Source organism: Idiotropiscis lumnitzeri, chromosome 11 (genome assembly GCF_059441095.1).
Source record: "Idiotropiscis lumnitzeri isolate Australia: NSW breed Sydney's pygmy pipehorse chromosome 11, RoL_Ilum_1.0, whole genome shotgun sequence".
In the NCBI taxonomy this organism is placed as follows: Eukaryota; Metazoa; Chordata; class Actinopteri; order Syngnathiformes; family Syngnathidae; genus Idiotropiscis; species Idiotropiscis lumnitzeri.
The window spans coordinates 13,081,258-13,107,007 of record NC_142401.1 but is presented as its reverse complement, the minus strand read 5'-3'; the positions used below and the strand labels follow the sequence as shown (position 1 = coordinate 13,107,007).

The window sequence follows — 25,750 nt, the reverse complement described above, 5'->3', positions numbered from 1 at the left end:
CTCCCTCCGAGAATGAGGCAACGATTGCAACGAGAACTCTTATCTAACATGTCACTTTCCTGTGTGCATTGCTTATGAACCTTGATGTAAGTAGCCTCAAAACCCACACTATGAAATTTGATTAAAAGTTATTTAAGGCATGTGTGCGTGCGGGGGGGATAGAAGCATTTTTCATAAGAGGGATGATATCATACTCACCAAAAGACTCCCACAGGAACAAAGCTATGCATCATTTTTCCTTTTAACTCTGCAGCTTTTACGTCTTCCCTGTTAGTTATTTCTGCTGTCTTACTTTATGATTTGTTTAATGTTTCAGGAATGGTTTCATTTTTAACCCTGCGCATTAGTTTTCTATTTACTCAAGGGCAGGACGATGGATTGTTTGCTATGCCCTGATACCTTATCTTATTTTCCATGTTGTGGCTTTGAAAGCAAAACGTATAGTATTGCATAATACAGTTAGCGTTCTTTATGGACACCATTCCCCACTTGAACAAACAATTGTGACACCTAAATTAGATGCCTTCCCTCCTCAGTTGTTGGTTTTAATTACATCCACTTTGGCTGATACCACCTACGAAGCATATGTAAAGCACATGTTTAGCAGTATAGTTTCAAATATCGTCAGCAATCAAATTGTCCAGTTTCCCTCGGTTCAACTGTGGAATTGGAATTGTTATACTGTCTCAGCGTGAGGTTTTAGTGTTTAACACCAGAGGTGGGCACGTCTCCGTTCATCAGTCATCCTTCCGTTATTATTCCAGGCCGGTCCAGTTCTTCCGTCGGTGGACTGCAATGACATTGCCCCGTGTTTTTTTTTTTTTTTTTTGTGTATTACATTGTAAGTACATTCTCTACACCGATTGGCTGACTGAAATAATGACGGAAGGAGGACTGACGTGCCCAAATCCAGTACACACGTGCCTCACTGCTTATGTGCAGTGTTCGAATGTCAGCTCCATCTAATCTGAGCGAGCTTCCTGTTCTTCCAAAACATTCTTGAGGATATATTGAGGACTCTAAATTGTCCAGAGGCGTAAATCTGAGCATGAATGGTTGCTGTTTTCTTGCCGGCCAGGCCAGGGTGTACCCCGCCTCTCGATCCAGCTCACCAATGGCCCTAATGAGCGCAATAGAAAATAGATGGATTATACTGTCAGAAAACTGCATTTGTACAATTAAAAACCTGCTGCCTCATGATAAATGCCTCGCGCTAAAAGACAGCTCGCACTCTCTGCAGTTGAGTCTCGCTGGGTACATTATATTCCATTTTCACCGTCCTTGAAATCAAATTCATACGTCAGCCTTGGCGGGTGGAAGTCACACAAACGAATGCAAAGTAAAATTGTGTTCCTTCAGTGTTCACAACGAGATGAATAAAATAACTATTGATTAAAGCACTCATCTCACTTGTAAATGACTGTGAGCTCAGTGCTGCTTATCCGCCGCGCTCCAAGTGTCTGTATGTTTGCAAAGCATCAGTTATAGATGTTTGGATTGAAGCCACTTTGACAAGCTGTTTGGGCTGCTGAGAGGCTGTAATTGTGGGAGACGTGTGGATTCTATTTCCCTTGGTCTGGCTGTTTTATTCCACTTCACTCAGGTAGCTCATGATCATTCGCAATCTTTACACTCATGACTCACATAATGAAGTGAATGTCATTTTCAATCAATCGCAGTGTTGATCCAACTTAATTAGTACTTTAGAGGATACAAAGCAAGATTAACTAACCTGCTGCTCTCGACTGCCAGGATTGTTTGTTTTGGCTTTGAATGAACCCTGCGTTTCATGGCTGCATCTCATTTACTTCTGTGCCAATCTATTAAATGTGTCTCCTGATATGGATATTTGCCCATATTTAAAAATAAATAAATAAATAAATAAAAAATATTTGAATGTTCAACTATTTAGCTTCCATAAACAAAAATATCACTGCTGTCATTAATATGTAATAGCGAAACTTAACATAGCATGAATAAAAGTTTCTACTTCCAAACAAAATAACCTCTGTCCCTGAAAATCAGAATCATCTTTATTGGCCAAGTATGTAAAACACGCAAGGAATTTGTCTCCGCGAGTATGAGCTACACTTGTATTACAGTAACGGGCAACTACGATAAACAATGGCATGACGTATTAGTCTAGATAATCTTTCCGTAATGTAGACATACCATTGTGTAGTAATACCACCCCAATGACAGCTGTGCAACAATTTGGACAGTCATAAGAGCAGAGATAAAGTGATCAGTGGTGCATTACTTACAATACCACGGCAGTTGTGCAGATGATGCACATAATCTTTGCAGCATTTATTAACAGTCCAGTAGCAGTACATGCATCGAAGCTTCTGTGTGCAATTATACAGAAGGTCCTTGAGTGCTTTAATGTGTCAGTGCGGGGGAATTTTCATCAACAACAGCTCTTCAAGTATGGACCTGGCTGAGGCTACAGTACAGTAATAATATAAATAATAATAGTAATAATAATAATAATAAAAACAAAATAATAATGATAAAAAAACAATAATAATAATAATAATAATAATAATAATGGCCCACACGGTTGTGAAAAGTTGGCACACAGCGTAGTGCCACTATAGATTTTGAATCCACTGTTTAGGGAGATAATGGTAAGAGGGAAGAAGCTGTTTGACTGTCTGCTGGTTTTGGTGTGCATGGTTTGATAGCGCCTGGTTCGATAGGGGAGGAGCTGGAAGAGATATGGTGGCCAGGATGTTGGGGGTTCAGGAGAATTTTCTGACTTCTCGTCTTGATTCTTGAAGTGTGCAAGTCCTCAAGAGTTGGTAGCTGGGTACCGATGATTTTTTTTTCCGCAGTGCTAACTGTACGTTGCAATCGGATCTTTTTGTAACGGCACCTAACCAGACTGTGATGGAGCCACTCAGGACTGATTCAATGAGTGCTGTCTCAAGAGCTCCCGTGGCAGGCCGTGCTTCCTCAGCAGCCTCAGGAAGTACATCCTTTGCTGGGACTTTTTCAGGATGGAGTGGATGTTGGCCTCCAATTACAGGTCCTGAGAGATTGTAATTCACAGGAACTTGAAGGTCTCGACAGTTGACACAGGGCAGTTGGACAATGTGAGGGGCTGCTGTAGCGAAGGATGTTTCCTAAAGTCCACGATCATCTCCACAGTCTAGAGCGTGTTCAGCTCCAGGTTGCGTTGGCCAGTGCGCCAGCTGTTCCACTTCCTGTCGGTACGCAGACTCGTCACCGTCTTTGATGATGAGGCCAATGACTTTGGTGTCATCTGCAAACTTCAGGAGTTTGACAGCTGGGTGCGTTGAGGTGCAGTCATTCGTATAGAGGGAGAAGAGCGGTGGCGAGAGGACGCATCCTTGAGGGGTCCCAGTGTTGTTGGCGCATCTTGCTGAGGTTGTAACAAAATCCTGCATCCAGTAAGATCACGCCTAGTCCGTGTCAGGTAGGTTTCCTACTTTTACTAAACATTTTGTTGGCAAGGGAAAAAAAGCCAATCTACGACTTGAGGCTTTAGGCTTGCCGTTTTCACGTTACAGATTTGATTGCATCATATCATGGATCAATCAACAAATTGATAGATAATCACTTTTTTAGTCAAAAGCCAGTAAATAATTGTTCATTTTTTTTATTAATTTAAAAAAGGGATTACTACCAAAAATGCTTTCAGTATGATAATAATCTTTAGTTTTTATCTGATTTCGTTGATGAAGATATTTTTAAAATTTTAGTTTTAGTTATTTTGTTCCTTTTTGTTAACTAAAATAACCTTGTTCGTCTCGCAATGTTGTTTAAAGTGAAGACGATTTGCAAGACTCCTGATGTCGATGCACAGGATGTGCCATTGTGGGCCGCATAAAATTATGTTGTGCCCGGATCTGGCCCCCGGGCCTTGAGTTTATCACCTGTAGCCTATATTATTCAGCTGTGGAAAGTTTATAATTTGTCCTGCTGTAATGTTTGATGAACTTCCGGACACGCTGATTTTGAAGTGGCATCACCAGGAGTAGTTGGATAAAAAGTAGGGGTGTGCATCTCTCCACAAAAGATGATTGAATAAGTTTTTTTCGATATTGAAATGATTCGAAAGTTGACCGATTTGATTGGTACAACTCAGTTCGAGTGGTATGATGCAATACATTTTTTGTTGTGAATCTCCAATAAATGACAATTTGAAATATTTTATATATATATATATTGAAGTGAAACGATTCGGTTCAGTTCTATTCGATTTTTTTTTTCTTAAAAAAAAAAGAAAAGTATAACTTATAAATTGATGAATCACTCCCCTTTAAATATCTTTGCAACCGTATGTTAACTGCGTCATTTCATCTTGAAATCTGCGTCTCTTTCTCTTTCACTTGAATGTGAATTTTCAAATGTCTGGTTGAATGTGAAGCCAACGCACTGAGCCTCTTGTGGGTTGCCACCCTTGACGAAGGCAAAAGAGCAACGCCATGTCGCCATGGTGCCCGACAGAAGTATCGCAGCCTTTTGGAAGTTAATGCATCGAGAGAAAAATTGCTCCCGGTAGACCCCTGTGTATTTAGTAGCACTTGACTTTAAAGCAAAAGTGACCTACTGTGTGGCATTCTTTACAAGGAACCCAGGAGATGCTCCTCAGGGATAAAGATATCCAGCGTCTAAGTATCCTCTGAGTCCATTTTTCTTTTTTCTTTTTTTTTTTTTCACAGCATGTCTGACAAGGAAGATAAAGTCAAACGTATATATTAACGTCATCTTCACAAAAGCGGCTTTTTATGGGATCCACGAGGAAGAAAGAAAAAAAAAAATTCAATGTCAGCTTGTGCTGCCATGCAAGGTGCCAACCAGCTCATCAAGGGCAATTACCGCTCACCTACCTTGTCATTTACGCAGATGACGCAGCATCAGGAGAAATTATGACTACACTAGCTCCCTCAAGGACATTGCCGTACCGTCTTAGTCACCGCTATGTGGAATTCTTAAAAATTCGTTTGTATAGCATTACATATTTTGCTTATTACTTAAGTCTGTGGATTATGCCCAGTGTCCTTTACAATGGCAGATGGGGCCTTTTATTTATTTTTTTTTTGGGGTGAAGTACAAGGACGCAAAGTTCCCATGCAACTAAATTATCAGAGAGACACTTGATTTGCATCGGTGCTGCTATTTTAGTTACAGCGAGTAACTGTGTGCTGCACAGGTGAGTCTCTTCGGAATCCTACGTTTCATATTTAGTTCAGTTCATCACATATTTCATCACCTTTTTGTCATCACTTGTACCCGAACGTTAAAGCCTAACGCTTCCTTTAGATGGCAACTGAACTAATTTCAGTTATGATTATGTTTGACCTCTAGACAATTTATTGATGCATCTTTAGATGAGGCATATTTTCCTCGAGCATTTTGGTTGAACTGAATTGAGCACATGAAGTCAGATGACGAGTGCTTGCATTAAATATAATAAGCAACAATATTCCATAAATAAACTGCAAACCACCACAATTAACAAAAATGGAAGAGACAAATGTGAGGCATAAAAAAAATAAAAAAAATAAGCAAGTGGAGGTTTTTAATTGCCAGCAGCAGTTTTTCGAGGCAAAGCCAAAGCCCCTTAATCGAGCACTAGGCGGTTTATTTGAACTTGACCCAGAAACGACAATATACTGCTTATCTCTGTCAACCAGCTCCTGATATTTCCTTCAAAGCAGCGAATGTAAAATGTATATTATTTTGCCGTTTGCCTCTACCTGTTGATAAAATGTGGCGACACAATAGCTTCTGTATTTCCTCGACTTTTGCTGATGTGCGTGTTTTTGTTTTTTTTTTCTTCAACAGACTAATTGTATCTGCGCATATTCCCAAAGAAAAATGAGAGCTGCAGCAGCACTAATTGTTAAAAATGAATTTAGCGGGGGTCCATGTTGACTCATTATTCATCGTGGTTATTGCTACCCGTTTGGCTCAGCCTACGTGTGCCAGAAGGGATCCATTTGTCTCTGTCGGAGATGGGCCCTTGACAGATGTGCCAATATGGCTACCGAAGTTCAGCGTTGGAGGGGGGGGGGGGGGGGGGGCATCTTAATTCTCCATGATGTATCATGCTGGCAGCAAGCAATGAACAGAATTGAGTTCCAAATCATCTTACTTCCCACTGCCTCTGGCAATCTGTTTCCTTTCTCTCGATGAGGTAAATATATTAAGGATGGAAATAAATTAGGGCTCACTGAGCCTTGAGCTGAAAGTGTATCAGTGAGTTTTTATTGAAGTTGATTGCTTGTATTGTCACATCGGCCTGCCCTCGTGCCTCAAGGATTCATAAAGCAAGCGCCCAAAGCGCCCGATGATGTTTTCGCTATCCCCATTTAGACTGGATTGATGTGTTGGGCGCACAGGTTTGCTATGTAAACATAATTTAATTTCAGGTATCACATAGTGCCGTTGTGCCTTGAGGACGGGATATTAGGCCTCGTTGGTGGCTCAGGTTCATCTTAATAGATGTGGACAAGCTTTGCCTGCTGGGATTGCAATATAGAGGAAGCGTTACATTGCCAGTGCACTAGTTTCCTCTGTAATGTGGTTATGGTGATGAGCTGGAAAGCGCTAGCGAGCAGCTCAGCAAATTTTTAAACTCATAATCATAATAATTTAGTCGGCATTGAGTACATATCAGCGCCGGGGTGCAGCGTTAACTACAGGGGGGCAAGGCTTAGAGAATGGCACCATGTGACTGTGTCGGAAGATGGGTTAGGCCTCGCTTTCATTTGAGAATGGCGTTTGATGGATGAGACCAAGTTGACATAAAAAAGGCGGAAAAGTGGAAAGCCTCGAGAGTTGCAAGTCGAAGCAATGGAATGTATTTAGCACTACATCACTTCCAGTTCATACACATTTGCTGCTTGTTAGGTCGTTTATCCTTTGCTACTATCTGGAGTTTACTGAATTACACTGCTAACTATTGATTTCTGTCTAGAGTCTAAATTATTTGGACACTTGCTGTGTAAACATTGGTGTTGGCCATTGTTGTCCCTGCTTAGCTTGCAGAACGACGACAACACGGGAAAGTAATGGCTTCTAAGGGGTGAACTGAGAAGAAGCAAGGCGGGGCCGTAATTCAGAGCGATGATTCAGAGGCTAATCATCTCGAGTGAACTTTTAGGTTTTTAGACATGTCAAGTGTTGATTTTAAGTTATCAATGAGCAACAGAAACCATAGTAAAAGAAATAATTGTGATCGGATGGTTATTATGTAGAAATTAGGGCTGAGCGATCAGAATGATTTACATATTTTATATTTGTCGATATCAATATATATGTTGTGTTTTTGTTTTTTTACCTAGGACCTGGAGGAAAAAAAAGGCTGAATTTAGATTTTATTTTAAAATGATGCATAACCTTGAATAAGAGGTCAACGCAACTATGAAAAAGTCAATTAAACTGTTCAATATAAAGATTACGTCAACTCCCTTTGTAAACATAACGTGCTTAATAGGGCTCGGTGATATCAATATTTCAGTCAATACAGATAAGTTTAGATTTTTTAAATTTTTTTTAAACCCATTTTAAAAAAAAAAATATTAACTGTTTTTTGTGTTAATTGTCAAGGAGTGTAATGTGCAATTTAAGGTTGACCAGGTCATTGCAAATGCTTAATTGTATCAAATGCTACCCCAAGACAATATTGTTGATTCGTTCATTCAATGTCCATACAATGCAAGCGTAGCAATTTCGGAGACTCATTTTTCCCACAGTCCTTTAATATTTGACTTGTCTGATTCAGGCATGGCTAACACTGGCGCTAGCATGTCAAAGACGAGGAACTCTTTTATTCGTACACCCCGTCTCCATCTGGAGATGTTTAATGTAGTTGGTCTGCATAATATTATTTTGCTGTAACAGTTGTATTGAGTCGACTTGTTATTTTAAACAAAGTAATGCCACTCTCTCGCTTCACGCATGCGTCGTCGGGTTAGCTGCTTATTCTTCATAATTGGAGGTAACTGCTTGCTGCCAACAACACACACAATGCCCTTTTTTTTTTCACCTGCGAACATTTTATCCAATCTGTTGATATCAATCGCGTGTCAATACCATATTGATATTGAATTATCAGCCCGAGTTAAAATGATCTAAATATTTTGTGCTCGTCGCACACCTTACTTTACATTAGCTCATAAATAATGTCCCTCATGCATTTGTGAGATTGTTTTTTTTTTTTTTTCCATGTAAGATAAGGCTTTTGCCATCTTGCCACACTACCCCACAGCCCAAGCATATGAAGATGAGATTGTAGTCACGTACTAAACAGCACCTACTTGCTACAAATTCCTGCGTCTCCTTCAACGTTGCTATCCAGTTTCTTCTAATCTCTGTATCATTTTGTAGGGTCGTCTAGTACTTAGTAACGTGACTGTCATGCCATATTCTTGTAGTTGCGGATGACTCTCTCTTCACTTTGTTCCTTGTTGTAGTTAATATGTTGAAAATGATTTTGTTCCCTTCTGCTGACTAATGATAACCTTTGAACAATGATATCCTTGTGATGCAGTGAACGCTCTCCGTGAATTATGACTTGTGCTGTCAAATGTGATTACAAAAATGTCAGGAAAAGCCAACTAGAACATCTCAACTCAATTTGGGATTAATCAGAGGCACTTTGAAAAGTGGCAGGTGTGTGCTGACAAATCTGACCTGGTTTTGAATGTGACTGGCACATTTTGAACACTGTCTGCACTTTTTTTTTTTTCTCGCTTGAATTGTACAGGTTATGGCGCATACTAATGACGCCCATAAAAAGAAATGTTTCAAAATTATTTTTCTTGGTCTCTTCTTTTTTTGTATATCACCAAAAACTGTAATTTGAACACGGGTGTCTAAAATTCGTACTGCATATATACTTTCCCATTCTATAACTCGAGCATGGTTTTGTCATGTAAAATACCTCAACATGATTATAGTGAGTAAATCGCTGAGAATATCAACAGTCATTTTTCTGCCCTCCTTCATAAAGTCCATATGATTTCTTTTTTTTTTTTTTCTCGCTACACCTCCACCATTTCAGTCAGTTTGCTGCCTTGTTAACATCGCCAAGCTCATATAATCGTTTAATTTCGTTCACTTACATAGCGGATGTGCCTGTGTCTGTATGTAGGCGGTGCAGACGTGTGACCAAGGGAGTCAGCGGAGGAGTTTACAATTCTGTTTTTCATGGAAGTTTTATTTTGAATTTTATGCCTGCATCGTTGAGACTGGCCTACAGCAACTTTAATTATAATATGAATTTAACAGACCGACATTAACTTCTCTTGAATACATTTTCCCTGTGTGAGCTCCCGCCTCCCTCGCTCTCTAAGTTTCCTCCTCATTTATCTTTCTTAATGCTGGCTGCGTCTCAATTCTGAGCATTGGATATGGACGCTATGGGGGTATGAAGACGGAGAGACACCAATTGCATTAAGACTTGATTTAAAATGGCTGAGTCGTGTTTTCCTGTGGCTCTGGCCTACTTGGGTGTTTTTGGGGTACAGCCACCCACGTACTAAAATGTCATATCATGTACGTATGCCGCTACGAGTGAACTGTAACGCCAACAATAGTAGCACTTTGATTTGCAGCTCATTTTGGCAGTGCAGATGAGGCAAGGTGGAACTGAATAAATGTACGCCTGATGAACTCAAGTCATTGTCCCTGAGAGTACAGAGAAAGGCATTCAGCGATAACATACCCTTAGTATGGAGTTTTGAACTCTCTTTCAATTCACGGCAAAATATTTCCGTCTAATTCACTGCAGAGGAAAAAAAGAAAAAAAACCTTCACCAGTGCAATAAGCACCATTCAGACCGTGTCCTTAGCTAGCCAGAGACTTCTCTTTGTGAAAGAGATTTTTAGGACAAAAGGAGCAATTCACATGCAGCACTTTAAACCATGCCCACTTGATACCTGCCTACATTGCTTCTGCACAGTACATAGCAACTCCTGTCAATTTGCCTTGCATGCCGTTATTTATTTATATATTTTTAATTGAATGTTTTTCTGGAGTAAATAGACCTTGTTCTCCCAAAGGTGCATTTGATTTTAGACTTTCGGGGCATTAGGGTGAGACGTTGTGGCATTTCTTGGTTTGTATTTTGAACCAAAATATCAGTTTCTGCCAAACTCTCCCATTCAAACTAGCAAAAATAAAATTCCAAGTAATGATAATGGAAGGCGAGTAGAATTTTCAGTGGTGCAGACTGTGGCTAATGGTCTGCTTAGTGGTGACCTTCTTCAGTGGGAGCATCGTAAGAGATAACCTTGTGCTAACCCCTGTCCCCCGATGACAGCAGAAAGCCTGTCTCTATATACCACTCCAGCCGGTCTCTAGGATACAGTGAATTCCCTCCGTTTTGGAAATGAGGCCTCCCCTGCAGGTATCCACCGGTGCTCTCAATTTCGAGTGATCAGCTGTATGAGAAAAATGATGACACCATGAAAAGGCGAATGCACACAGAGACGCTTTTTTTGCCGTACATTTCCCTCTATTAAGTCTGCGCTCCTTCTGGTGATCAACATTACCTCTCCAACCAGTTTTGTGTGGCTCATACGTCTGCATTTTTATGGAGGGGATGTTTGCCACTTTGAGCAATTTGACAGGGTGAGTCAAGGAATGGAATTGGTTGATCAGTTACTTCAGACTGAATTAAGGAAAGAGGTTTTCCTTGAAATGATTTTTTTGTGATGGACGCTTGTGGAGCACATTTGTCGCCTCGAAATATTTGATTAGCTTTGCATAAAATGTTGCCTACTAATACATTGTCCAGCCTACTAGCTCAGTTTTAGCAATTGGTTGTTGTAAAAATAAATCAATCAATAAATAAATAAATAAAAGCTATTTTAATCGTCTGTTTTACAAATGCAGTGGGTCTCCTTTAATGGAATTCAGTATTGTATTGTTTGATAACTTTGGGTTTAGTGCGGATATAGAGTTGATATATTTTATTATTTTTATATCTTGATACAAATATATTATGTAGATTAGTGCTTTGAGCACTATAAAAATATAGTCATGAGTCTGAAATTATATTTCCATGAAAGAAGAAAACAAATTGTTAAGTGACCGTGCCTGAGGATCAGTGTTCTTGATCTCATGTTTCTTCTTTATTTTTCAAAAAGAAAAAAATATCTTAAAAACAAATATACGGATCAAGGCCTAAGGCTGATTTTAGTTGATATTGAAAACTAGCTCGACTTTGTCGTCCATCTTTCCATTTTCTGTCGCGCTTGCCCTCATTATGGTCGCAGGCGAGCTGGAGCCTTTCCCCGAGTAATCGATGGAATAATCGATAGGATAATCGATTGTGTACTGAGATGCATGTTTTTTAAGGTTTGTGAGGAAGCTGAAGTAATTGGAGAAGACAGTATGCAAACTCCGCGCGGGCTTACCATCGTCATTTTGATAATTCAAGTGAATTACATAACCGAAAAAAAAAAAATGCTGTGTTAACTTCTCAGTGTTGTTCTTCCACGAAGCATACAATATTCATGCATCTTAGTTTTGGCCCAGTGCAATTACAGGTCAGTTTTATCCTGCTACACTTGATAATGTGATTATATAATTGAATCTTTGATTTAACTGTGTGCTTTTGGAGATGTTTAGCTGGATGTGTGGGGTTCATCTTTAGGCACAGTGGATGCACAAAAATAATGAGCGCATTTGTCTGCGTAACACCGCAATTACCATAACAAACTTGAAATTGCCTGGCATTCTCAACAATGATTGGAATTCATCGTGGACTCATGAGACGCTACCTCAGAATAACCAGTGCCAACAAAGGCCATTTTTGTCTTTATTAATTCTGCTTTAAGCACAGGGGGGAAAAAAAACAATTAAATCGCTTAATATGCATAAATAATTGCTTCATTTGTGGGCTGAGGAATCTGAAATGTGCTGCAATAATTGTTTTTTTTCCAATAAGGAAACAAATATTTTTTTTTCTTTTTTAATTTTTTTTTTAATGAATTAATTTATTTTTTCTTTATTACAATAGAGTTCTAGTCATTGAGCGTTCAAGCAGATGTCAGGTTTTGTATAATCCCTTGTGATCCAGAGTGCAGTTTAGCGCTGTCTGATCTGACAGAGCGAGCCGTCCACCTGCCGCCGCTTCCTCTGTGATCACCTGCATTCACTCGTCGACGGCACAACAGCAGCTGTGCTGTGGAGCAGAACAAACCAGGACATGTCGCTGGCGATGGCGTGCCCGTCCGACTTGCTTGTGTAACACCCATACGGTTAAAGAAAGACAAAGTTCAGAAAAAGTCTAAGGGCTCCCGAGGGTATTGCATTATTCTGCCTGAGTGTTACGATATTTAAATAACAACTAACTGTCCCGTTTCATCTCACTGACGCCCAACTTTGGAGCCGAAACTTTCCTCTTGAAGTTCACTTGACAAGGTTATGCACTCATGCTAAGCAGCGGAGTTACTGTTTGGTTTCGACACATTGGCCCGCTGCCATGTTCAAGGGGAAACTGTTCACATTTTTTCAGTTGTAGGGAAGCGCTTCCTTGTGGGACAGCATGTATTTCTGTCCCTCTCCTTTCTTCACACAAGGTCCTGGAGATTATTTTTACAGACCAAGGGATGTTGTACTTAAGCAGGGGCCAACACCCTTGAACAGGAAGCCACAGTTTCTATGAAAGTCCACGAGATGGAAGCAGATAGCACCGATGGAAAACAATATTTTGGCTTGGGCTCATTCTGCTGGCCAATTAGACTCGGAGGCCTGTATGATTTAGCACTTCCTCTGCTTGCTTTTATGTGTCGGGACTGCTGTGTGGAACACAATGACCCCTGATTAAAGATTGAGCTCGCGCTCGGAGACAGCCTTGGCGCCATTCTTATCAGATGCCTACTTCTCAGGACACAGCAACGCAACTTGAAATCAATGGTTGTATCCGGTATAACGTTAGAGCAGACGACAAGAAGATTTAGATTTTTGTGAGAAAAATGCCAGTCGTACCCAAGGTGACTAATGACATCGTTCTCTTATGACTGTGTTTAGAAGTTCAAACTGGGTAAGACTATTAATTTATGTGACTCAATAAATATTGCGACGTGATTGGCCAGTTCCCTTGCCAGTGGACAGTGCAGTAAAGAGTTGAGTAGGTTTAAAAAAGAAAAAAAAGATTGCCCTTTTTTGTTTTAAGGCTGGTATCAAGACATTAGACAAATGGATTGTTTATCTTTTGCTCCACCCCGTCCTGGAGACATTAGCTGGAAGTGGTGGCCGGATCTTGAAAGGCAGAGTGAGTGCTATCAGGTCATAGTGTTAAATTGTGTAATGGAATAAGTCGGGGTTAAGTAACGTCTCAAAGAGATGCTTATGTAACTGGTATATCGGAACCAAATTTGATTACAATGTCTTAGTGGTTTGGTCCTCTCAGGTGGTCATTGTTTTGCTCTTTTCTTCAGCCGTTGATAATTAAACTGCTTTTCGCTTTCGACGCTGCCTTCTTGCTGCTTTAATGTTGTCTGGGAATATTTGAAGATCAAATGCGCGTGTTGCAAAGGCTCAACTCATGTGCAGGAGACCAAAGATGAAGATGTTTTTTTAAAACAGCTTTCTTATCTCTTTGTACTTTTGAAAGATGTTTTATTTTAGTGTTTCATGTTCATGTTCAAAGCCCTCTATTTCCTCAATTTACTCTCTTTGTAGAATGTATCATTTGTACCACAAATACGGCAAGGAACAACACTTTGATTCTCATCTTTTGGAAATTGTATTCTTTTTTTTTATATATATATATTAAAACAATGGGAGGAGAAATATGCATTTATTATTTTATAAAATGTGTAGAATATACTGTATAGTGTACAATTTACTTGTAGTTGTTTTGCACGTTGTCATATATATTTATGTGTTTGTATGTATGTTCAACAATCTTTAAATTTATTTTAAAAGGGGAGGATTGGTAATAAATAAATGGCAATATCTCATATCGCAATGCTGTTAAAAGTAAAGAAAATATGCTCCAAACAGGAAGTTGACGCACATGATTTGCTCTTTGCGGGCCACAGAAAATGAGGTCGCGGGCCAGATCTGGCCCCCGGGGCTTGAGTTTGACACCCGTGCCCTACACAGTTGATGATTAAGCTGTAAAATTGTTGTCATTTACTTTTATTCCTAAACAAAAAATTGTTATCTTGGTTTATTTCTGATGTTTCAGAACACCCTTAAGATGCCTCAATTTTAGGTTAAAAAAAAAAGGCAAGCAAATTTATATCGCCCTTCTCAAAGGGCTTCACATGGCCACAGTTGACAAATATTAAGGACTTCCCCAGATCTTAACTATCTGAAGTGCATAGAAAAACTAGAAAAAAATAGAAAAGGTGGCGTTATATCTTGCTTTGACAGTCTAATTCTACATTGAAGCTTGTCAGTATCAACATTATTCCTGACACGTGACATACACCGACGTAATCGCTTACCTTTTTTGGCCTCACTCGTGGGCCCTGATGTATTGTGTATCGGTTTCCATAAATATTCAACACCATTTAAAAAATGAAATCCAAAGCATGGAAGTAACAGTTTTGTTGCTTTGAACGCTTTATAGATTACTGTACTTCAAAATTACATCACTTGCCTTTGAAGCCCACTGACACCCACTGGGAGCGTTATGTCATTCCCGGCAGCCTGGTAAAAATAATTTGCTAAGAAGATCTTTTGGAAGTTCTATAGGAATATTAAAACACTCTTGACTTGACATATTGTTGCAATTGATACATTCACATCTTTTTAATGTTTGAAGGACTTGCAAGCATGTTATAGGTCACTAATCCAGCCTCGCAGTTCTGTCGCAGTGGCGTTGTCACAATTTTAACTCTGCTTTGATTTTATGACGGTGTGTCGTTTTGGCAGCATGACCCTATTTAGACTCGGTTACAGTCACTCATCAAAATTGGCTGCCCCCATTTTGCCAGGGTGATTTTCCTCACTTTGATTCTTTGTTCGATGCAGTCTCAGAAAGCAATAACCATATTCAGCTACATTTGGCAGCTGTAATTCAAAGAAATTACCCCTCTTAAGTCACTACTCTTTTCAAGATTCCCCACTTTTGTAGTTTTATCTCAGTACTGTTGCATGTGGACCCGTTGGGCAAGTATCAATAGTTGCTTACAGTGGTGGGCCGTGCATTTCACACGTAGGCCTTCAGTGACGTCCTACTTAGTCCGACTTGAATGAATCCCCCTGATAATACCACCATTTATGACTCCACGGCTTGACAAATATTATACACAAACACACTTACACAGTACTGAGTGAGTGTTGGAGTCTCTTGGTCTGTCTTGAAAATGGCCTCACAAGTGTATCTGCAATTCAATCCACACTTTTCCCTCCTTTGGCCATTGTGGTTTAAAAAAAGCAAGAATATATTTTACATTTTTGATCGGTCGCCAGTTACGACTTCTGGGTATGTTGATTCCACATAGTGCTGCCCCCTCACGAGTGAGTATCCAATCACAAACCGTGTTCATCAGCGATTAGGCTCACTGTAACCGACTCATGATCTGATTGGCTGTCGCGACTGTCTATCAACTCTGAAAGCTCATTGACTTCGACAGAAGAGAAGCCTGCACAATTGTATCTGAAGGCCTTGGGCGAATAGTGTGTGCGACTGGTATTGTGAAATCTGCCCGGCAACAGAGGCTAGCTGCATTCTGATTGGATACAAACTCTCACTAAAATTACAACAGTAGGATATAATATGACATCAATCTGAAGAATATGATCGTGATTTCTTGATTATGTTAGGCCAGCAGAGAAGACCTTGAAGGCCTTGACCGCCCTCCACTGGTTGCTTGTTATACCAACTTGATGAAGTGGGTATCATTGTGAACATGTAAGATCCAAAACTATCCAAACTAGACCTAGACAAAATTATATCCTCTACTATATCGTCTAATTATGATGTAGGACTGCACTGCACCTCCAAAGTATTGTTCCTCTTCATATGGTAGCAGTCCCCAAAAAATAAAATCTAATTTGATTTGTGTGGCACTTTTCATACTTTAAAAATGCAATGCAAAGTGCTGCACAAGGATAACAGCGATCAATTGAGATAGAGAGAGGGGCGGGGCTACAAATACACAGAAATGCACCTCTCCCATCCCCACGTGTGAGCACAAACATACTCAAATAAACTTGGCCTTCCAACATGTTCGCAGACACACACAACACATATTAAGTAACACTGTCGAGACATGGCAAGGCAAGGCAACTGGCGATCCAGTTGAAGAATTAATCAGTGGGAGCAATCTACACCGAGAGGTTCCAGAGTCCGCGACCACAAAGGATGTCGCCACCCTTACCCGGGCAGACTCCTGTAAACTTCTCATAATGAAGTTAAGCTTTGGGAACAATTAAAACGCCAGGGGGCCTGATGACTCAAGAGGGTTGAAATGATGAAAGAATATCAGATAGATATGATGGCTTGAAGACTGTTGAGACATTTTAAACACTGCAAATAACATTAAAATCGATCCTGAAACACACGGGGAGCCATTGCAGTGATCTTAAAATGGGTGAAATGTGCTCCCCCCGCCCTCTGGTCTTTGTCAGCACACGAACTGCCGAGTTCTGGAGTACTTGTAGGTACGAAATGCTCTTTTTAGGGCATTGCAATAATCTAAAGGACAGCAAATAAAAGCATGCGTCAGCATCCAAACGTTAGCTTGGGAGAAAAATGGGCAGACTCTGGCTATATTCTTAAAATGGTAACAACCTATTTTGATTACGTTTTTGAGTACGTTGGAATACCATTAAAAATCAGATTTGAAAATGATACCGAGGTTTCTCGCTTTGATTAGTTTTTCCTCTTGGCTCCAGGACAAATTCTGGAAACTTCTGCTTTCTAAGCTAGCTAAGTAGTTACTGCTATCCATGACTTAAATACAGTTAACCCAAAAACCGGAGTCAACCCAAAAAAATGCTTGGCAATAGCATGATTGATGTGCATTCACTTTTCATATTGTGTTTGTTGAATATGAGTGTTTTTAGCCATCTCAGTTGGCGGCCATTTTGTTACTATCACAAGTGCCTAAGGGCTCAGGTAACGACCAATCACGGCTCACCAGTTTTCTTGTATTTTAGTCCGGCCCACTAATCAGCCCTTGTGCGTGTGATGCGGTCGCGAGGTGGCCCAAAGTTCATCTCAACCAACTCGGTGAAATGGGCAAATGAAAAAATTGCAACAAAAGGGTCAGATGCCCAGCTCTATGGATTTCGAAATGATCCCAACGCTTTCAAACTCTATGCAGACTGTTGTACTTTGTGGTAACATTCCAAAGGTGAGTTTTTTTTCCATTTTCTTTTTTTTTTCAGCGTATCTAAACATCCTAGTTTTTCGTTGCAGTCTGTTGTTTCTAAAATTAGCCCATCCCATAAGTCATTGAGTGAGTGAAGACAAATGCGGTTGTCATCGTTGTTTGTCCAACACAGGCATTTGACACCGCTCATTGTTGCAAACTGTGCGTCCACCATCTGTTGTCGGGTCAGCGTTTTGTACCTGACAGCAGGCGTCTTGTTCAACAATGTTGTGTCATGTCAAGGAGAAAAATGTGGCCTTATTAACAAAACTGAACAGTTCCATCAGCTCAACTCAATGTTGACAGGGATTTACTCTACTCAACAAGATAATGTCAACACAGATGACGATGACAAGTCTGAGTTTTGATTAAGCATATATAACAAGCTATAAGGAATCCAATTTGATGACCAAAATGTAAAACGGCACTTGCAGTTCATGCATTTACTGTAAATGTGCTCTCACTTGTACAGCGTTTTTTTTTCCTTCTCCCTTTAAGGCACTTAAAGTGCTTTAATGCTGCCTCTTCATTCGCCTACTGATGACGCAGCATCAGTCAGGAGTAACTGGTGGTGCAGCATCTTGCTTAAGGACACTTCAACACGGACACTGGCTCAGGACTGAAACTTTCTTGCTTGGAGGAGGGCCACTCTACTAGTTGAACCATGCCACAGCAATGTTTTTTTTTTTTTTAAATGAAAGGTTGCTTTTTTTCTCTATCTAATAAATACAATGATGTTGGAATGTCTTCATATAAATACTTTCCTTTTTTTTTTTTTTATTGTTACAGTTTTATGACTATTGCTTGAGGTTCCACTCGAACGGCTCACCATTGAACCAAATCACACTTAAAAATAAACACATCTTTTAGTTTAAATGAAATCTGCCTCACAAAGGCAGTATTTCTTTCAGGGTGATTTTGCCGTACTGCAGTTTTATTGACATGTTACATGTTCAATGGATTTGGTGGTGGCGCAACACAAACAATGTGGATTACTTTGCTCTCTAAAGGCTTTCAGATAAATACATTCTACTTTTAGATTCAAACCATTAATCTGCTTTTTAAATCATAATCCGCTTAAAAACATAATGCCGTGAAGTGTTACCTGTGAGCATCTGATTAAATAGCTTGATGATAGTGTGAGTTTACATATTTTATCAATATGTGTTCATACAAGTGTTGAATGAGACCATGTGTCGTCTGAGCTCCATGCTGATGTAGTCAGTCGGATGCAGGCCAAGATGAGGTGTTCGGGAAAAAGCAGTATGTTAAATTGCATTATGTAAAATGTGCTCGGCGAGCGACGCGGCCACAGGGTTTATTGTAGCCGTGCTGATGGATTGCAAAGAGAGAGATGAATTGAGTGCAATGCAGCCCGCTATTATCTGATTGTTGTGCTGCTCCTCCCTTTTGCATTGTGAAGGCAGAATTAGCTCTCGAGCTGTCATTGGCATCTAATGTGGGTTTGGATGGCAAATTAGCCAAATGATTACTTTAATCTCTGACGCAAAGATGGCTTCACTAAAATGTGATTTTGTTTTATATAAGCCCGGTGATTTGTCAGTTTTACCTCATGTTTATTTATTTATTTATTTTTTTTTAGCCTGACCTGTCTGTTCTCTAATATGCCTAAATCGGTCATTTATCGCTTGTTTTTTTTATTTATTTTATTTATTTATTTATTGTAGATTAGCACTGTTGAGAGGAGAGAAATAAATAAGAAATAGAATAGTCTTTTTGTTCTTGCAGCCCACATAGAACACTTTGTTGGTTCAGAAAATGGTGCGCGTTCAAAGCGACTGGAGGCATTGTACTTCAGACAACCAAAGAGAATTTTGACTTTTTGATTTGCCTTTTTCGTATGTTCTTGAAACACAAATCAAATGCAAGTATGGCATGACTCAAACATCCTTAAATGTTAACTACTTCTCTCAACAACACCGCATAACTGCAAAGCTACCTCGTCTAGGTTCGATCTGCCCCGACTGGTCCTTGGCCTAGAAACGTGAAGTCCAAAATGTAAAAGCACATTTTCTGCTTGTACAAGAAAATCAATATGTTATGTTCGTGTCTGCTTGATATTGACTCCTTTTTTTTCTTTTTTTCCTTTATTTTATTTTTTTTTTAATAAAAAGTTGTTTAATGTGAGCTCTTCAAATAGGTGCTTTTCTGCTCAAAAAATGTGTTAGTAACACGTTTCTTGAGAATACTTTTATTTCAATTAAAAATCACTCTGTTTTCTATAAATCCGCAGTGTAGAAATGTTAGGCAGCTTTTTCTTCCTTGAGTATGAAATTGAAATGTTTTATTGGATGTGCGAGCTTTGACTTGTAATGCTAGCCTCACACACATCATTTTCCATAAATCCATGAATAACAAATCCATGTCACGAATGCAAACATGATTTATTTCTCTTGCAATCCTAACCAGAATCTTCATGTTCACATGATAGTTTCTCTTCATTTCAGTCAGCCTGTCCAAACCTTTTTGACTAAATGAAACTCTTTGTAAATGTCAAAGCTCTTAGATAAGGGTTTCGCCAGAGCTCATCCTAATATTATCCTACTGTCATGTAAATATAGTCATCCAAACACAGACTCGCCGTTAATGTGAGGCACCAGCCTGTTTTCCGGGGGGAATGTGTTCATGGTAAAGTTCACCGTCCATTGCATGCGTGTGATGAATCCAGATTGGTGCCTGAAAATGTGCAGAGTATATTCACCGAAAGCCTTGAATATGTCCTCCCTGTTGTTTTTTTTTGTTGCCAAATTCAGGCCACATGAAGCGCTTCCCTTGTTTCCTGCTGTGGGAACCTGTCTCGTAAAATCTGATTGCTTATTTCAAAATGTATCAAAGATTAGATTTATAAAATTATATAAATACTGCAATGTGTGTATTTGCTTCGTCGATGTAAATTCGGCTTGTTTTAATGTTTGCTTTGCTTTGCAAGGGAGATTTGTATCCTGGTTCTGGCACACACACACACACACACACACACACATCCCGTGTCCGAACCCCTGCTTTAATCATAATGAATATAATAACGTTGTTTTTTTCCCCTCATTCTCAAACCTGCGGTCAGGGTAATTGGAAACAAATGAGATTGTTCCTCTTATGCGTGAGAACAACTGAGATTGGGATGCGTGAGATTGTTCTGGTTGCTTAAACAATTGATAATTCCCAAATAATCCTGGATCATGCTGTTGTTTTGGGAGACCCAAGGACAAGGTCTCAGGCTGTAAGGTGTTTATACTTAGCAAAAAGTAAATCCATTCTGGATGGAGAGGGATTCTCATGTCTTTTTCACGAAACAGCTGCAAAGTTGCCCTATATCTGTAGGGAATGGCATCATGAATATTGTGTTAACCCAGAAAAAGTTACAATCCGTGCATGCTTCCTTGTTCCCCTGATCCTTCAGCTTTTATTGTTGCATTGGCCCATTGTATCCGAGAAGAGATCAAGGGGACCCCTGTCGGTTTGGGATTATGTCTTTGTAAAAGTGCCACTGTAGGGGATAGAGGATTAAAAGAGCAGACAGTGGATTGGGATTCTACAGGAAGTTAGTTTGCAGTACTCACTGAATTGTTTAAGTGGAGTCTTTTCTTTTAGTTTGCCAGGACTGTGAATTGCCTCAATTGGATATTCTGTGTTCGCTTCAACTAGGTGTGGTCCTGTAGGAAAATAACACAACACAAGGGCTGCTTGTAGATGATGTCTTCAATATTTTTTTTTTTCATTGAAGGACGATCCGGCTGCATAAATAGCATCGTTCTACTTTCCGCGGGTTATTTTAAGGGCATATTGAAAACCGAACTGTCTGTTAGCAGCGATATTGCCGCGTCGTTTCAAATGCCGTGTCATCCGACATCCGTAGACAAAGACATATTGTGGGGTCTGTATCAGCAGTTTTCACAAGCTCTTGATATTTCTGTTTCTGTAGGAAGCCATGGACCACGAGGCTGGTCGACACTATACCCGGAATGTGCTGCAAAGAACCAATCGCCTGTGGACATCGCGGATGAACAAGCTCTGGTCTCCGACGAATACCAGGAGCTGGAGCTTGACAAATTCTATACGGAGTCCTCCAACCAGACCACCATGAAAAACACTGGAAAAACAGGTCAGCACCTTAAAATAGCTTTTGAAGACTACTCCTGAAATGATTGGGTATTTTAATAGATTTCATCGATCAACCATAAAGTCAGTTGACCGGAAATGATTTTTTTTTTTTTTTTTATATATTCACCTTTTTTTTTTTTTTGGATGTTCTGAACTCCAATTTTGTGTTTTAAGATAAGTAATGCTTCACAGGAACATGGTTTGTGGATTTAGCTCAACTTGCCATAGTTGATCTCATGCTCACCTTGAAGGGCAAATCTCACTGAGCAGCCAAGGACTGCGAGCGTAGCAAATATTGGAATCCCCACATTTTCTAATGAAAAGCGATTATTTTGCAACAAAAAAAAAAAGCTCATTACTTACAGGTTGGTGCAGGGCTACCCTCGTCTTCATATTTCTCTTTCAATAGCTACTTCACCACTGCTCGTTGATTTTTATTGTCCTCATGCAAACGTGTTGTAATCATCATCCAACATTGGGTACTCTTCAAAAATTCTAGCCAACATTTCCGTGTCGGCCGATGTTCAAGTATAGCTCCACCTCTTTTTTTTCGCAGCGTCATATAAGATTGAGGAAGAGGATTCACCTGTAAGTTCAGCAGCAACAGCGGGGTTTGTAACATCTTCTGAAACTGACAGGACCGCTTCCTCGGCCACGACCTTGGCATGAAAGTCCATGATCAGCGAAGATTGCATTGCTGAAGCGATATGAAAGGAATCAGAGGTGGCACTTAAAGCAAAGTAAAGTAAAATGAAAGAGGATGAAATGGGACCGGAGATTTGAACTGTTCTTCCCATTGATCATCGTGGGGAAAAAGTGAGGTTACTCGCCAACAGACAAAGGCAGTTGTTTGTTTACATTCAACCTAAAGCTGTAGATGCCAAACGCACGTGACAAGAAGGTCTAAAACTCTGTACTTTCTGTATGTCAATGTGAAGGTTGCGTATGACATTTCTTGTCTCCCTCCTCTCGGGAATCCACAACTACAATCACCTCGATACCACCGGCAAGCTGCTGCCGAGCAGCAGCTGGCAAACATGTGATGATTTGGTCTAAAGATAGATGAAGACCTGCAGGAGTGTTTTATGTTTTTAAACAATATATATTTCTTAAAAAGTATCTTATGTTGGATTTTTATTATTTATTGTTTGTCAATGTTTGTATATATTCCCCCCCCTTACTTTTGGATGCTCTTCACGAATGAGCTATTGCCCAAAATTGACTAATAATTCTAATTAATAATACTTTTTTTTTTTAATAAATTTTTATTTTTTTTTAAACCACACCAGAGGCACGATATATTAAAAAAAGTGACATTGAACACAATTACATTTCAATATGTGAGAAAAAAAATCTGGATGGAGTACTACATCTAAATGTCTGTCCTATAAACATAGCCAGACTTATTTTGTGTGCCTCTACAGCCAAAATGTGAAACATTTACTTGTTTCAGTGAAGCGAGAAACAATCACCTCCAACTGTAATCCCTTGTTATTCTTGTAAATCCCTTTATAAACACAAGTCCAGCCTCTCACGCCGTCCTTTTACAGCTTCCGTGAATCATGTACTGACACATCTTGAAGCTTACCCCAATACAACTTGAAGCCCCCACTGCCACAGATTTTCCCCCCTCTGCTTCACTAAATCCACGGACCAGTGGTGTGAAAACCCTGACCTGAATTGATATCTTATGCTTTTGGCAGTGTCTCTCCGAGAGTGGTGTCATCTTTTGCATTTGATCATAATGAGAGTTGTTAGCCTCCATGACAACCGAGGCCACGGGGACAGCTGAGCAATGCTTTGGGCTGCTTATTTACACAGATGGAAAATAACAGCTTTTTAACACTTACCTTGCTGAGGGGTTTTTAGACTGACTCTGCCAATTCTGGGAATTTCGGTCGAAATGGTTTGTCTTCTCCTGAATTCTTCTCTCCCCTACGCGTGGAGTGCCAGCAAGGTTATGATTTTGAGTCATTGTTTTTCGATCCTGAGCCCATGATGAGGCCTAAGAGTCCTCGAGCACACTACCTAACCCCCAGTTGCTCCGGATGCTACGTACGCCATCGGTAGGTGAGGAGTCCGTATTAAAGCACTTTGAGTGCCTCGGAGGTAGAAAAGCGCTATACAAGTGAAAGCGCATTTACCATGGCGACCAGCTGGGAAGTTAGATGGCTCCTTCTTCAGCTCAAGCCTCAGATGTTTTGAGCCCCTGTAAAGCGCACCCGAGGCCCCGTAAAGAGCGTAAAAGCACGCATTGTATTTTCAAAAAAGGAGAAAGCACTTTATGACAAAGCCACCAATTAGTGTGCATGCCGATCCGAACGTGTGGCAAAAAAGTTTTACTCCTAATGCCACAGATATATTCGTTTACATACTGTTGCAAAAATAGTGTTCATTAAAAAGTAGACGCCACATATAGGCCTTAAGACTCTTTATGCAATTTGAAAAGTCAATACTGTAATCAAGAAGTCAGTCTTAAAAGTTCCGTGCCATTGATTTCCCGGTGGTCCCATGTGCCGGCTTTGAGATCAAACTGATTGGCCGCCAGTCAAAGCGCTCCTCAACAAAAACATTTCTGAGTCAAATTTCAAACAACTTTGCACCAAATTCGCGGCGGATCGGATGGCCCCAGAGACATTTGCATTGATCAAGGATTTACTTTCACACACTCTCCCCCTCCTTTCGCAGGCTGTGATTCAAGGTCTTTTTGGCTTAGCTTCTAATTCCCGCTCTGCTGTTGGAGGGTTCAAATACACACGGTAGCGCATTTCTAATGAAACTCCCAGGGCCGGGCTAGCTCTGCCGCTCCTTGACTTTCCTGGTCTTGAGCGCCGGATTACAGTGCTTCGACAGCAGCAGTAGAAGGGATTTATCATCTCTGTCAATATTTATGCATCTTCGCAAATGAGTTGCACAATTACGCCAGTGTGATTGGCGGCCCCTCCCCTCGCAGCCTGACCCCCATGCTTTGGTTCTTGGAAAATCTCCCACATCTAAAACCCTTTTTCTCTGTGAGCTGTGCCATAATCTTAAGCAGCACTGGCATGTTAATGCTGCTGGCAGATTTCTTTGGAGCCTCGCGACAGGGGCTCAGCTCATCCTTCATCACCTGATGCTCTTCTCTTCTCTTCACTCCTATTTTCCCTGAATGTCACCGTTTTTCAAATGCCTCCCTGCTTTCCATCACAGGGTGATCCGTTTCATTTATCATGATTTCACCTAGTCTCTGTTCGCCGCGTGTTCTTCCTGTCTTCTGTATTGACTTGAGGTCTGTGTGTGCCTTTGTGATATGATTACAAGTGGGCCGAGAAGCTGTCTAAATCCCCCTGTAACGGGGGGGATCAGCCGACACAACACAAGGCCTAATCTGGCTAATGATATCAAGTGCAGACAAACTAAAGGGCTTTAGATACAGAAATGCTTTTATTACAACTGTAATAAAACCACAAAGGATATATTTTTTTTGATTCCCCCAAATCAGGCAGCATCTGTCTATTGTCATGGTGACTCCATTCGCCTCCAATATTGTAAATGCTTTCTTTCCATTTGAACGATCTCACAAAAGATAGGAGTGATTTTTTTTTTAACTCAATACTGAAGTTTCTGTGCGCAAACAATTGCTAAAGAACACAAAAGACATGAACTGAAACTGTTTGCCTATAAATACAGAATTATGTTCGCAACATCAGCAACAAAATGGCATTTTATTCTGACATTTGGAAGCACAATAAAATAAAGAATGGTAATACAATTGAATAATCAATGGCCCTGTTTGTTGCCCAACATTGTGTTCCAGACAAACAAGCACCTTATAATTTCTCAATATTGTAAAATATTCATTTAATAGGCAATGGTGTGCTTGCAAAACACATTTTTGCTTGTAAATTTGAACTTTTACAATAAATATAGAGGATATAATGGATCATACATACCCATTGAATGATTACAAAGGACTTTGCGAAATAATTTTCCCGGACAAAATATCTCATTTTACTGCTTCATTTTTCATGAATCGTCTTTCAATTTGCCGGTGTCTTTGCCGTCCTTAGTTGCTGTTCTCCTGAAGAATGACTACTTTGTGCGAGGTGCTGGGCTACCAGGCCGCTTTAAGGCCGAGAAGATGGAGTTTCACTGGGGCCAGAGTAATGCATCAGCGGGTTCAGAGCACAGCATCAACGGCAGACGATTTCCCGTTGAGGTAAAGCATCCTGTCAGCATACTTCTGTGACAAATATACAAAACCATAAGGCAGAGTCATGTGTGCAAGGAGACTTATGCACCTGATGTACAGTAATCCCCAAATCCACCT

At 40.2% G+C, this 25,750-nt stretch overlaps 1 protein-coding gene and 1 pseudogene across 1 annotated transcript in view; one reads left to right on the top strand and one right to left on the bottom strand.

Annotated features, from left to right (window-relative positions):
- ca16b (carbonic anhydrase XVI b) overlaps positions 1–25,750 on the top strand; it is a 103,820-nt gene that overhangs the window by 35,526 nt on the left and 42,544 nt on the right. Inside the window, exons 3-4 of the mRNA XM_088308704.1 lie at positions 21,263–21,442; positions 25,491–25,639. Of these exons, the coding sequence (XP_088164830.1) occupies positions 21,263–21,442; positions 25,491–25,639 (329 nt within the window). The remainder of the gene's footprint in view (positions 1–21,262; positions 21,443–25,490; positions 25,640–25,750) is intronic.
- LOC148327567 (uncharacterized) lies at positions 2,617–3,413 on the bottom strand (annotated as a pseudogene).